Below are 13,077 nucleotides of genomic sequence, written 5' to 3'. Positions count from 1 at the left end.
CTGACCGTCCCTGCTGCCTCCCTCAAAGTTGGGCATAACATTCCCTGGTCTCCTAACGATGCCGCCTGTTCTCTCACTTGGAAGGAGCTCCCATCTCCGATCAAATTCACCTCCTCCTTCACTCCAGGCCTTTCTCTTGGTCTCCCCCAGTGACCTGGGATAGCTCTCAGGCTCCCTCACTGGGTGATGAGGGCAGAACCAGGAAAGGATGGACACCTGGGGGTGGAGGGAGGGAAGGCGTGAGAATTAATGGTCCACCAGGCTGCCAGCCCATGCTTCTCAAACCTTAATGTGAAGCCAGATCACTTGAGGAGATAGCAGAAAAACAAATCCTGAACCAGTCGGTCTGGGGTGGGGCTGAGTCTGCGTTTCTAACGAGCTCCCAGGTGATGCTGATGCTGCTGGACCCAGAGCCACTTTGAGCCACAAGGGCCTAGCCAACTGGATTGGCTGCGGGAAGGGAGGCCACCGGGAGCCCAGGTGTGAGTAGCCATCATCCGGGGTATAAGATGGCAGGGCTGGTGCCGCCCCGGAGTTACCAGTGGGAGTGGCTTCATCTGCATCATGGGGTCACACTCTGGGCTCCTCATCTGCTTTCTGCTCTGGGGAAGCACGGAGCTCTGCAACCCCCAGCCTGTCTGGCAGGATGAAGCCCAGCAGTTCGTGCCATCGATGCCGCCTTCCGTGATGGTGGAGTGTCTGGAGGCCCAGCTGGTGGTCACTGTCAACAAGGACCTTTTCGGCACCGGGAAGCTCATCAGGCCTGCAGACCTCACCCTGGGCCCTGACAGCTGTGAGCCGCTGGTCTCTGCGGACACAGATACTGCGGTCAGGTTTGAGGTCGGGCTGCATGAGTGTGGCAATGGCATGCAGGTGAGGCTTCTCCCCCCAGCCCCCCTGCAGCGCTAGCTCCAGGGGGATGACATGGGAGGAGGTGGTCAGTGGTGGTGGGGAGTGTGGATGTAGAGCCCGTGGGAGGTGGGCCGAGGGTGGGGCAGCTGAGGCCTGAAGCTGGGCCTTGGTGGTGGGGGGGGGGGGAGTTCATGCCTCTAGTTGCCGAAATTGGGTAGGTGGGGTGGAGTCCAGAGGTGGCGGTGCACTTTGGGCCAGGCCGGGCACCCCCATTCTGATTCCTGAGGATTTATGACCCCCGGAAGGAATCTAGGAGAGCTATAGCTGGTGTAGGGGGCGTGATACGATGCCCCGCGGGTAGCCCAGCCCTTGCTTGGGGCCCTAGACACATGTATGGAAGAGGTGAACTTTGGCACCTCAGAAAGCCCAGAAGTCGTCACAGAAAAAGAATTCTGGCATCCCTCGCTCATGTTTAATGGCTTTGAAGCCTTGAACTAAATGCGGTGAGGGAGGGGGCAAAGGGCACTGTGGTCACCTATGTTGAAACAGGCTCCGAGTGGGTCCCGTGGGGGGCAGTCTCAAGTTGGGGGTCCGTAGGACGCATGTGCAGGAAGAGAGCTGAGTAATTCAGGCCAGATCCCTTCCGAGTAGAGGGGGAGGGGGACAGATCCTCAGATGACTGGACGGGGCCTTCCAGCACTGCAGGGCGGACTGGGCACAGCTGGTACACTGTTCCCTGGACTGACTCCCTGCTGCCCCTCAGAGATCTGTCCTCCCCGCTGTCATGCCCACCCTCCACCCACCTCTCCCTGGACTCAGGTCTCAGCTTGGCTAGGGGCAAGTTCAGCTCCTGAAGTCCCCTTCTGGCACTGTGGTCTTAGTATGGTCCCCAGGGTCCCCCTTGAAGTCTCCTGCCCCTTGTTTTCTGGGGCGAGGGAAGGGCGGCAGAAGCTGCAGGAGTTATTTAAGGAATTATTCTAATTTAGTAATTCCCAATCTTTGGGCATTAGAATCACCTGGGGAGCATTTAAAACTCCTGAGTCCCATATCCCATATTAAATCCACACGGAAGTGGGGGCCAGACATCAGCATCTTTTAGAATCCCCAGGTGACTCTGACTGAGCACGGCTTGGAAACTCCTTTCCCCAGGGCAGTGTTCCCAGTCTCGCCTGATAAGAATCATGTGAGTGCTGGGAACGCCACCTGTGCTGTCCCTCAGGGCCCACGCTTGGTTTAGTGATGCTCTGCTGTCCTGAAATTCTTTCCTCTTGAATTGGGAGCCCCACATTTTCACTCTGCTCTGGGCCCCACAAATAGCAGCAGGTCCACGTGGGGCACTGGTTCATAGAAAGCTAGGACTCTCCTGTGAAGCGGGAGTGGTGAGGGCAGGCCCGGCAGCCGCCAGGGGCCCTTGGTGATGCAGACTGCCCCGGTAGCACCTCCTTGTGCTCTCCCTGCCTCAGGGAACCACTGAACCCGCTTCCACTTCTGAAATGGGCTTGAGAATAAGTCAGAAGTGGGAGGGTGAGTTAAGTGTTCACTGCTGTGGCAAAGAGTTAAAATTCTTGAAACTTTCTGGCTCCTTCCTGGGGACTTTCTTGGCTCCAAGCGTCCCCTGGGAAAGGAAACAGGGTGCATGTGTGTTGGTGGGGGTGGCAGCCTGAGAAGGAAGCACATACCCGATGTCTGGTCATCAGACGCTGCTTGGGGGTGACACAGAGCTGATCTAGACCCCCGGTGGTGGTGTCACCATGCTGGGGTGAAGAGAGGTGCAAAGGTGGTTCCTGTCCAGCTTCTCCTGGGGTCAGTGGCAGAGCGGGCTTTGAACCCAGGGCCTATGTTCTCTCCTCCACAAGTTACCGGCCCTCCCTGCCCCTTGCAAGGGTCGGGCACACCTGGGGCGGGTGGTGCCTGGTGGGATAAGGCCTCCCCTTTCCTTCAGGTGACCGAGGATGCCCTGGTGTACAGCACCTTTCTGCTCCACAACCCCCGCCCTGCGGAAAACCTGACCATCCTGAGGACTAACCACGCCGAGGTTCCCATCGAGTGCCGCTACCCCAGGTCCGTGTGGGACGGGCCTGTCGCTGCTCCGGTGCAGAGGTCCCTCGGCCAGCACATCAGCCTCCATCTAGAACCATGGCTGTGAGAAGGTGGAAGTGCTTGGGCTGTGGTCGCTGTCCCCAGTCCTGGTGGGCCTGTCCTCATGGCTGCAGCCGGTGCTGGGTGGCCCACAGGCTGGGATGCTTTTTCCTAGCCCAGATACCTGAGGTGTGGTTCTCTCAGTAGATGGGTCACTTGGGGGGCCTCTTCCATGAGACTCAGCGGGGCAGGCACCTGGAGACATCTGCCTGCCCCAAGGGCCCTCCTGTCCTGGTACAGCTTCAGTGTCTCAATGGCCTGAGCCTCCACAGTTAACCTGGATGAGGGCAGATCTGGGTCTAGAAACCAAACCAACCTGAGATGTATTTGTGATTGTGCTGCAGCTTGGATGTCTCATGGCTGGGAGGGGTGGGCCCTTCACAGATGTTTGAGTTTGGGAGGTTCAGGGGCATTGGGAGGTTCAGGAACAGGCTCAGGCTTCAGGTGATGTTCAGCCACCTGGCTGGGCCACCGCTGAGGACCCTGCAATGAGGTAGCGGCGAGATCCCCTCCAACGTGGGGCCAGGCCAGGGAGCCCCAGGCCGGGTGGGCAGCTGCCGTTCTCTCCCAGGCAGGGCAACGTGAGCAGCTGGGCCATCCTGCCCACCTGGGTGCCCTTCAGGACCACGGTGTTCTCAGAGGAGAAGCTGGTTTTCTCTCTGCGCCTGATGGAGGGTGAGAAAGGAGGGCGGGCTGGCAGGGCAGCTGGCCGGGAGAGCTCTGGCCATCCATCACCCCGACTGTGCCTTTCAGAGGACTGGAGCGCCGACAAGATGACACCCACCTTCCAGCTGGGAGACAGAGCCCACCTCCAGGCCCAAGTCCACACTGGCAGCCACGTGCCACTGCGACTGTTCGTGGACCACTGTGTGGCCACGCCGACGCCGGACTGGAACACCTCTCCTTCTCACACCGTCGTGGATTTTCACGGGTGAGGCTGGGCTACCTTTCTGGGGAACTCTTGTGACATGACCTGACCTGTCACCTGCCTCAATCTCTAACTCCATTTTTTTGTTTGTTCTCCTCAAAGTTGTCTCGTGGATGGTCTCACCGATGCCTCGTCTGCTTTCAAAGCACCCAGACCTGGGCCAGAGACACTCCAGTTCACGGTGGACGTGTTCCATTTTGCTGATGACTCCAGAAACACGGTAACGGCTTTTAATAGCCTGGAATAAGGTTGAACGACGGGGTCAGGCTGACCAGTCTCACTAGCTGGTGGTGTCACTCACCTGCTGTCTCCTTTAAGCAGCGATTTGGCAGATCTGCACCGTCCTAGTTAACTCTGAAAACTTACCAAGTAGATAAAGCCATGCGCTCTAGTGAGATCTTTGAGAGATTGGGAGAAAACCCGTGGAGGGTGGAGAGAGTCAGGGATTCTAGAAACAGAACAAACTAGGAGAACAGGGACTCAGGAGATCGAGCCCCAACAACCACAGCACCTGGCGACCAGGTCAATGACTTTGTCCTCACCAAGGTCAGCAGGGCCAGAACCCCGATGGGTGGAGTAAGAGTTAAGAGCAGATGTCGGCCTTCCTGGAGCTTTCTGGAAGGGCAAGGAAAGCAGGTATGACCTTTTCATACTAGGTAGCCTCTTGAACTTGAACTTGATCGTAGGCTAGACCAGTGACTTGTGGGAACCTGAGTGCATCAGCATCACCTGGAGGGCTCGTTGAAATTGACCGCTGGGCCCCACCCTCAGGGTTTGGTCCGGTAGGTTTGGAGGAGAGCCTAGAATCTGCATCCGCAACAAGTCTCTGGGTGCTGTGGATGTTTGAGAACTGCTCAGCTAGAAGCCCAACTTGACACTAAGTAAGGGAAGGGTGGGGAGCTAAGACATGGACTGTGTCTGATGGCTGGGGCAGGAAGCACGGGTAGGGCTGGCCTCCAGCCAGAAAGTGCTGGTTAATTCTTACAAAGAAACATCCGAGTAGCTTTGAAATAAATTTCTCGACATAGGAGTGGGGGGTTAGGGGAAGTTTGGAATAGCTGATCAGGCAGGATTAGTGATTAAAGGAGGGATTTTTCCAACTCTGGCTCTGAACTAACCCCCTGGAAAGGTCATCAAACTCCTGATACTTGTGTGTAGTCCCATATATTTTCACTTAATTGGGCTGGGACCTGGCATCAACTCTCCACTTTATTAAATCTTCAAACATGTGAAATGGGAAGAATTCTAGCACTAACAGCTATAAACAGCTCCATACCTACCACCGAGGTTCTACGAGTAGTATTGTACTACGTCTAGTCACTAGGCTGTCTTAGAAATGCATCAGAAGCCACTTAAGCTCCCTGGGGCTTCTAAGCAATTAAGTTTACAAACCACGAGCCAGAAGCTCACCAGCTAGGTGGCACTGAGGGGCGAGGAGCCGTGTGAAGGTGCAGACCGCGCTGATGCTACCTTATCCTGCCTTGCAGTTTGTTACAGAAGGTAGATAGGAGGGGCACAACTGAAGCTATGGGGAGGTGACCTGGAGCTTTCTGATGGCAGGTCCTGGGTTGAATGGGGCTGGAGACAAAGGACAGACTCAAAGTCCTGGTTTCCAAATCAGTGGCCTTGTGAGTCCTCGGGTAGAGGATCCTAGTTGGAGCAGGGGGTTGACTTGATTTCAGAGATGGTCCACTGGGGAGGAAGGAGGGTGAGGCTTCATGCAGGTGGTGGCCTTGACCCCGGGTGGAAACATGAGCTAGTATCTGCCTCTCCAAGGATTGGGGGTCCTTAAGACCAGGGGATGATCCTGATCGATGGAAAGAAGCCTGAGCTCTGGAAAGGCTCTCCCTCAACGTGGGCAGATGGCCTGGCCAACTGAGTCTGTTAGGACAGGGAGAAAGAAACCTTACCCTAATGCTAATGGGGAACCACTTTGGGCTCCCACTTTGCATCAGACATACGCACTGGGAAGAAGCTGAAGGTCAAAGCCATTCCCTTCCTGGGATAAAGACCCTAAAGGACCAGGAAGCCCTTCTGCAGTGGGGCAGATAGAAGGCTGGCAGCCAGAAGTGCCTCTTGGCTCGTTCAAGTTTCCGAAATGGTTTCCCTGTTGGTGCTGTTGGCCACTAGGTGGTGGCTGAGGCTTGCGGTTCTGCAGAAGGCTTCAGAAAAGGCGGTAAAACATCAGTGCCTTCTCAGGTTTGGCAGTGTTGACACCCTAGACTATGAAGGAGGGCCTATAGCTGTGGGTGCTTCTGCCAGGGGGACCCAGGCTGACCTGAGCTCTGGCTTTATCCAGATTCCACCTACTCCAGCTGGTCAGGTGGAATTTCAGTTCCTTTGGGCTGGATCCCTGTCCCTGAGGTTCTGACTTAATGGGCCTGGGGCATTGGACATGCTAAGTGATGGATAGGTTTGGAAAGAGCTTAGACCAACAAGGATGATGGGTTCCAAATGAGAATCCAGTTTGCTACTTGCTTTAAACTTGTGGGCAAGTTAACCTTTGAACCTCCATTGTCCCATCTGTAAAGTGAGGTTCTGTAACCTCAGGGGTTAAGGGTTCTATAAGAACTGGCTTACTAGTCACTGCTTGGCCTAGAACGCCACCTCGTAACAGCTGTTATTTCCAGATATATATCACCTGCCATCTGAAGGTCACTCCAGCTGACCGAGTCCCGGACCAACTGAACAAAGCCTGTTCCTTCAGCAAGTCCTCCAATAGGTGAGAAGACCAGCTTGGACATGACGGGGTAGAAAACCTAGCCGGCCACCCTCATGTTTATTCCTCGCCATGTGCGCCCCTCTGGCAAACTGCTTCCAGCTGGCCACACGGCTGTCTGATGCTCTGATCTTTCCCTCTCAGATGGTCCCCGGTAGAAGGCCCTGCTGATATCTGTCAATGCTGTAATGAAGGGCGCTGTGGCATTCCAGGCCGTTCCAGGAGGCTGTCCCGCCTGGAGGGACAGTCTGTTTCCCGCAGTCGCAGGCACGGTAGGTCTCAGGAGGGCCCCAGCCTCAGGATGCCCTTTCCTCCATCTAGGGTACCTGTTGTCACTTCCAACAGGTGACATTCTTCTCCCTTGTCCCCCATTTAAGGCTGCTTTACCCCTAGGGGGATACAGTCCCAGGACTAAGAGGCTCCAAGCCCTCACCCCCATGTTGGCCAAGGCCATTGTGCAGTCACCCTGGAGGTCTGATGCATCATCAGGGAGGGGGTGGGAGAGAAGAATGCAGTTGTCAGAACAAAACCTACTAGGTGAGCCCACTGAGCAGAGCACTCCTCACCTGATTCCTGGCTGGGGACGGACGTGACCCTTGGATGTCTTGTCGTTCAGTGACAGAAGAAGCAGATGTCACAGTGGGGCCACTGATTTTCCTGGGAAAGACGAGTGACTACGGCATGGGAGGGTCGACCTCCTCTCCCACCTCTGTGACGCTGGGTGTGGGCCTGGCCGCTGTGCTGTCCCTGACCTTGGCTACCATTGTCCTGGCTGTCACCAGGCGGCGTCGGGCCGCTTCCCACTCTGTGATATGCCCTGTGTCTGCTTCACAATAAAAGAAGAAAGTGACCTCTGGGGTGTGGCACAGTGATTAGACAGGGGTGAATCGGGAGAGGCTATGTTGGGGCAGGGGACAAACCATGAGTGTCATGGGTTCAAATGGTGAAATCTAAGTACTGTTAGGCCTTTAGTGAGTCTATACTGTGGAGAGGCCAGATTGGTCTGAAGGCAAGCCTGAATTTTCCTGGGTTGGGGCATCGTGTCCTTCCTCGGGCCAGGGCTGGGTTCCCCAGGGGCAGCTGTAATCCCATGTCTCCAAGGAGGCCAAGATGAGAAGGGTTGGGGGCTTAAGTGGGATGGGCCCTGCCAGCCCCACTTCTAGGCTGGCAAAGGATCCTGTGTCTCTGGGCCCTGGTGGTCTGATTCTGGGGATGGGGCAGGGGGAAAGGACTTCTGGTCCCCTTCTGTAATGGCAGCAAGCAGAAAGCCACATGTCTATGCACTAGAAGCCTAAAAGCCAGAAGCGATGGTCTAGGGCAGTGGTCTGGGCGGTGGTTACCTTGGACCTGAAGCTGCTATTGAGAGCCCTCTGAGGGAGGAGCGTGCCGTGGCCAAGCCACTAGCTGAGGTGGGTGCTTTAAGGCTTCCTGTCACTGAGGGGAGCTGCCTATGGCCCCCCCCACATAAGCTGCTGTGATTGCCACAGCCGCTGGGAGTGCCCAGCAAGGGAATGGTGCCTCCAAGGGAGGTGGCTACGCTCCCTCTGCTGAGGGCACTGTGGGCTGGCCGTGAGCTGGCTCCAATTTCACGGCTGTGTGACTCACTCTCACTGGGTGAGGATCACCTTCACTGGAATCTCAGCCTGGCTAGTTACCTGCCCAGAGCCTGAGGCTGGTGCCTGCTGGCCGGGTCTGTTACGTATAAACTGCTTGGGACCAAAGGGCACTTACACAAAACCTTGCTCTGGATGTGTTTGATTTCGGGGTCTCAGAAGTATAGGAAGGCCTAGGTCCTTGCCCCTCCAAGTGTAGTTTTGTGACCAGCATTGAGCATCACCTGGGGATTTGTAGGAAGGGCAGAGTTCGGGGCCCATCCCAGACCTAAGAATCTGCATCTTAACAAAACCCCCAGCTGATTCTGATGTGTGACATGCACTGGGCTAGAGGATTTGCATGAGGAAGGAGTCCTGCTCCTCCAGCAGGTGTGCTGTATGTAAGGGAGTAAAAGACTGGGGGTTGGAGGAGTGGGCTTCCCAGAGGTGATGCTCCTGGAGCAAATCCTCCAAGAACAAGCAGGTCCTAGCTGGGCAAAAGGGGGAAGGTGGGTGTGAAGGGAAGAGAGGATGGGGAGAGCCTGTGCCCTGGGGGAACGGAGGGCCTCAATGTCCAGTAAGGCAGGGGATGGAGAGGGCAGCCTTGTAGAGCTGATGGAAAAAAAGCCACTGGAGGGCTGAGTGCCATGGATGGACCATCCCTGTTGGAGATCAACAGAGTAGCAGAGGATGGCTAATGGCTTCCTGCCACTGCCAGCTTGGCAGGTCATTTCATCTGTAAGCTAGGACTGTCAGGAGGTTGAGTAAGAGCCTTTGATGGAATCCTGGGCCCTGCAGTGGGGCTCCCAGGCCAGATGGCCCGTCTCACATCCCACCCAGCTCTACCCCTGCCCGAGCCTGTTTCCTTCTGCTTAGAATCATCCCGTTCTCAACTTCACAGTATGGTGAGGATTCTATATGACACTTGGTATGCAGCGTGTGTTCGGAGCTGCTCTGTAAGTAAAGTCTACTCCCCGGACCCCCTGCGGGACCATCCCTGCTGCAAACACCCATCTGTGACTTGCCCTCATGTTCCTTGGTGTTGCAACATCTTGGGAACTCATCTCTCATTCAACTTCAGCTGTCCTCAGCAGAAAGAGGAAGTGGCCGGGTCTGGTGGGGGCAGGAAGTGTGCCAAGGATGTGAACTTGAGTGTCAGCACCCCCATTTCCAGGCGAGCCTCAACACAGCATGAGGTTGGCCCCGGGCTGGGCGGAGAGGCAGCCTCCAGCAGTAACGCAGAGGACCCTGACCTGCCTTCCTGCCTCAAGGTCGAGCTTCAGTGGCAAGGGAAGGGAAGGCGGTGGGCATTGAGGGTTGTCCATCTCCACTTGCTTGGGCCACCTCTTTCCCTGGTGTTTGGGGAAGCTTCCTATTATATCCTGTGAAACTCGGTGAATCAACACTTTGAGGGTTTAAAACTTCATCCGAAGTCACACAGCACATCCTGTGGGCTCCAAGTGCGCCCTGCTGGCCTTCCTGGGAAACCCCACACTCCACCCACATAGATCAGGCTGAAGCCCCAGCCCACGGGTGTTCCTCAATGATAAGTTTAAAAAAACAGTTTAATCTTAAAACTTTGCCTTCCTGGTAGTCAGGGGGAAAAGGGAGATGAGGTATCTTAAAGAACAATGAAGAAAAAAGTAAAACCATCATACAAACACAAAATAAAAAGGTATCAAAGATCTTGATTTAACTCATTCATTAAGGGAAACTGCAAGATGGAAACAACTGGTTCAAAGGAGAATCCAGAAAACAGATTTACAAAGGCAATCAGAAATGCAGACATGAATTTGCTGAGAGGCGAAAGTGGCTTCCACAGACAGAAATCAATTGCATCTCTTTGGAGAAGAATTACTTGTATTACTATTGGTTTTGTAAAATACCTTAGCCCAAGACAAGGAAAGGCACAGACTCATAAAATCAGATCCTCTAGAAAGGTGCGAGAGAACACCTAGTAATCCTTTTGCCCATTTTAAAGTCTTCCACCATTTTCCCTGACAGGTGTGAGATTTCTCAGGAATTTTTATCAATGGATTCTAAGCAGCTCTGGGGAGCTAACGGAAGTTTCCAGGGGGAGGCTGGATATTACCAGAAAGAGAACAGAGTGTCTCCCACGGGACCACCTGCCCCTCAATCTTCAGGCTAGGATGCCTGGCTTGTCCACACACCACAACCAATCCCTTCTCTTAAGCAACTCAGATCCCAGATGACTGTTAAAAACAAAATTCAAGTGAGTAAATGTAAAGATCTTACTGGCTTCATTCAATGACTCATGCATTGGGCAGCATCCCATCCAGCGAGGAGAAAGGACCTCCAAAGAACTGTACAAAGTGAAAGCATTTTATAAGCAGACAGGGGCAGGAAAAGGAAGTTTCTAGCAAAGAGTGAATTATTTCAGGCAAGGTTACCTTCCTATGGGGGATGGAAAGGGTCTATGGGGAGGATTACTTCACTAGCGGTGGCCCAGTAATTCCAGATTGACTGGTTATCTTTCTGGGGGAGGCTGAAACTGCAGTTAGATATTAAGTCTTGGTTGCTGACGTGGGGCTTAGCACAGATGACTCCATTCTGGGCCTATTGTCTAATTTTTTTTTAATACCAGGGTGCCAGAGCATTAATTTACAATAAGAACAGTAACTGAGGGGTAGGGGCTAGGGGTCAAGTGTGATTGCTTAGATTTAAAACAAATTTCTCCAACGAGTTAACTGGGAGTATACATCTGTTATTTCAGACTGGCACCAAGGGAATTAGTAAGAAGGATGAGGCAGTTCAAATCATGTTCCAAGGTCCCGGGACTTACATAAGACGATGCTTTCAGGGGAGACTGCTTCCCTCCTCATGGCTGTAAGGCCACCGTGTTTTTGCTGGCTGTGTAGGTCACACCTGGGTCCTGAGCGAGCCCCGTCGCCTAGAGATGCCAGGTGCTGGCTATTAATCAGAAATAATGAGCAAGGCAGCTGTGGCTTCTAATCAGATGAGCCCTCCAGAGTGTCAGATGGAGGCCAATTAGCTGAGGCACCAAGCAACAGAATTCTGCCTTTCCAAGCAAAACATCAGAAAGTGCTCGAGCCCCTCAGCAGCCACGCTGAGCTTCAGTGTCTTGCCTTTTCTCAGGTTTACACTGATCTTTCCTTGTTCCAGAGTGAGCTGGGGGCTGGTTCCAGGACTGAAACCCTTGGAAGCAGGAAACCTTAACACCTGGAGTGGAGTTGAAGGACTTTATTTTTTAATCTGAGTTCCTTTGGCCACCACCACTCCCCCTCCTCCCATGGCCAAAATCGACTTCTTTCTGGGGCCACATCATTCTTTCTCAGTTGCTTGGGAGCCCTCATAGGCCTGAGGGTGGCACAAATGCTGAACGTTGAGATCTCAAATAAAAAAAGGCCTCCCTTCTGAGCAGATGATTTAGGACAGAGCCTCCACCAGAAATATTTCAGCTCCCATAAGGCATACCTAACCTACCCTACTGTGTGTGTGTTGGGGGGTATTCTTATAATTTTCTAACAGAAAAAAATAGCATAAATACATAATACATAAAATTAAAATCCTCATCTCATCCCCTACCTTCTTGGAGCATCTTAGGTTTCCTCCCAGAAAATTTCTATGCCTACAAGCCTATGTGTCCATCAAAACACACACACATACACACACACATAAATAGGTGTCCTTTCTAGTCTAGCCTCTGCTCTGAAAGTTCCTTTTTTACTTAACAATATATCTTGGCCATCAGTTTCATCAGCACCTGTGGGTCTGCCTCATTTTTTTTTTAAATCTTGTTTGTTTGTTTTTGAGGGGAGATAATTAGGTTTATTTACCTACTTATTTTTTAATGGAGGTTCTAGGGATTGAACCCAGGACCTCAAGCATGCTAAGCATGGACTATACCCTCCCCCTCTTCCTCCTTCTTTCTACCTAGTGTTCCAGGACTACTTAACCAGCCCCCTTCTCCTGGGTTTGTTGTTTCTGATCCTTTGCTATGTGTATTGGCTTAAAGTTCATTCTGAAAGTGGCCAATCCTGTTTCCCTCATTTCGAGTTTCCTGAGGGACATCCTGTTGAGGCCTCAGAGCACAGCACATTCACTCCTTCCTGCCTAAAAATTAAAGTCCTTGTCTCCTATTCTCCTTCTTGCTGCTGCCCTAATTTGCCTCTTTTCATGACCTGAACACTTTATTTTTCCCCCAAATAAAAATAGTCTTTCTTTTCAGGTTATAAAAATGGAAACTATTCAGTTGAGGGACACACTCAAATGCTACAGGAAAAGTACAAAGAAAGTGACTATTACCTGCTCTTCCTGTCCCTCGAATGTCACCGTGTTGGCTAGTGTCCTTCCACATGGCCATGGGCATCCTTATGTAAGTGGCATCATTCCACACATGTGGGTTTATCCTCTGCCACCACCTCCCCCCTCCCCACAATATATACGGACTTAAAAAAAATGCACAACTTAAATGTTGAGAATTACGTTTTATTTGGCAGACTTTCTAAGGACTTCAAGCCCAGGAAACAGCCTCTCAGATAGCTCTAAGGGACTGTTCCGAAGAGGGACGGAAGGAGCCAGGATTTACAGGACTTTTTGCAACAAAGACCAGGTAGTCAGAACATCAGAAGATTAGTGTTCATTAAAGAAAACCAGATATGGCAAGTTAAGAAATTTAACGCTTTTCTTTGTAGGGGAAGATGCAAGAGTCTGGGCTCATTGAAATCATTCCTTTGATACGTACCTTAGCTATGTAGGGCCAGTATCCTGTGCTTCCCCTCGTGAGTCTCCTCAGGGGTACCATTGGGGGTGGTGGGCATCCTGTTTCCATCCTGAGATCTGTCAGGCTCACCATGGAGGTGGGG

General features: G+C 52.9%; 1 protein-coding gene across 3 annotated transcripts; it reads left to right on the top strand.

Moving 5' to 3' along the window:
- The first annotated feature begins 296 nt into the window (after nucleotides 1–296).
- On the top strand, nucleotides 297–7,488 carry ZP3 (zona pellucida glycoprotein 3). Of its 3 annotated transcripts, XM_045515091.2 has the most exons (9): nucleotides 297–482; nucleotides 646–873; nucleotides 2,795–2,994; nucleotides 3,563–3,666; nucleotides 3,745–3,922; nucleotides 4,022–4,139; nucleotides 6,550–6,641; nucleotides 6,783–6,910; nucleotides 7,255–7,488. In XM_045515091.2, the coding sequence occupies exons 2-9, from the start codon at nucleotides 673–675 to the stop codon at nucleotides 7,473–7,475; spliced, it is 1,242 nt and encodes a 413-aa protein (XP_045371047.1). In that variant the 5' UTR covers nucleotides 297–482; nucleotides 646–672; the 3' UTR covers nucleotides 7,476–7,488. The 3 variants fall into 3 exon arrangements, with proteins under 3 accessions (XP_045371047.1, XP_045371046.1, XP_010951047.1); XM_045515090.2 differs by lacking the exon at nucleotides 297–482 and having other exon boundaries at nucleotides 504–873; XM_010952745.3 differs by lacking the exon at nucleotides 297–482 and having other exon boundaries at nucleotides 506–873; nucleotides 2,795–2,913.
- The last annotated feature ends 5,589 nt before the right edge of the window (nucleotides 7,489–13,077 follow it).

Source organism: Camelus bactrianus, chromosome 18 (assembly GCF_048773025.1).
Source record: "Camelus bactrianus isolate YW-2024 breed Bactrian camel chromosome 18, ASM4877302v1, whole genome shotgun sequence".
NCBI lineage: Eukaryota > Metazoa > Chordata > Mammalia > Artiodactyla > Camelidae > Camelus > Camelus bactrianus.
This window is presented reverse-complemented; position numbering and strand designations above follow the sequence as displayed.

What these genes read in the sequence shown, in the direction of transcription:
- ZP3 (XM_045515090.2), top strand. Translation starts at nt 565, where the DNA reads ATGGGGTCACACTCTGGGCTCCTCATCTGCTTTCTGCTCTGGGGAAGC. An exon ending in TTCAGCAAGTCCTCCAATAG is followed by an intron (nt 6,642 to 6,782) that starts GTGAGAAGACCA and finishes TTTCCCTCTCAG; the next exon opens with ATGGTCCCCGGTAGAAGGCC. An exon ending in TTCCCGCAGTCGCAGGCACG is followed by an intron (nt 6,911 to 7,254) that starts GTAGGTCTCAGG and finishes CTTGTCGTTCAG; the next exon opens with TGACAGAAGAAGCAGATGTC.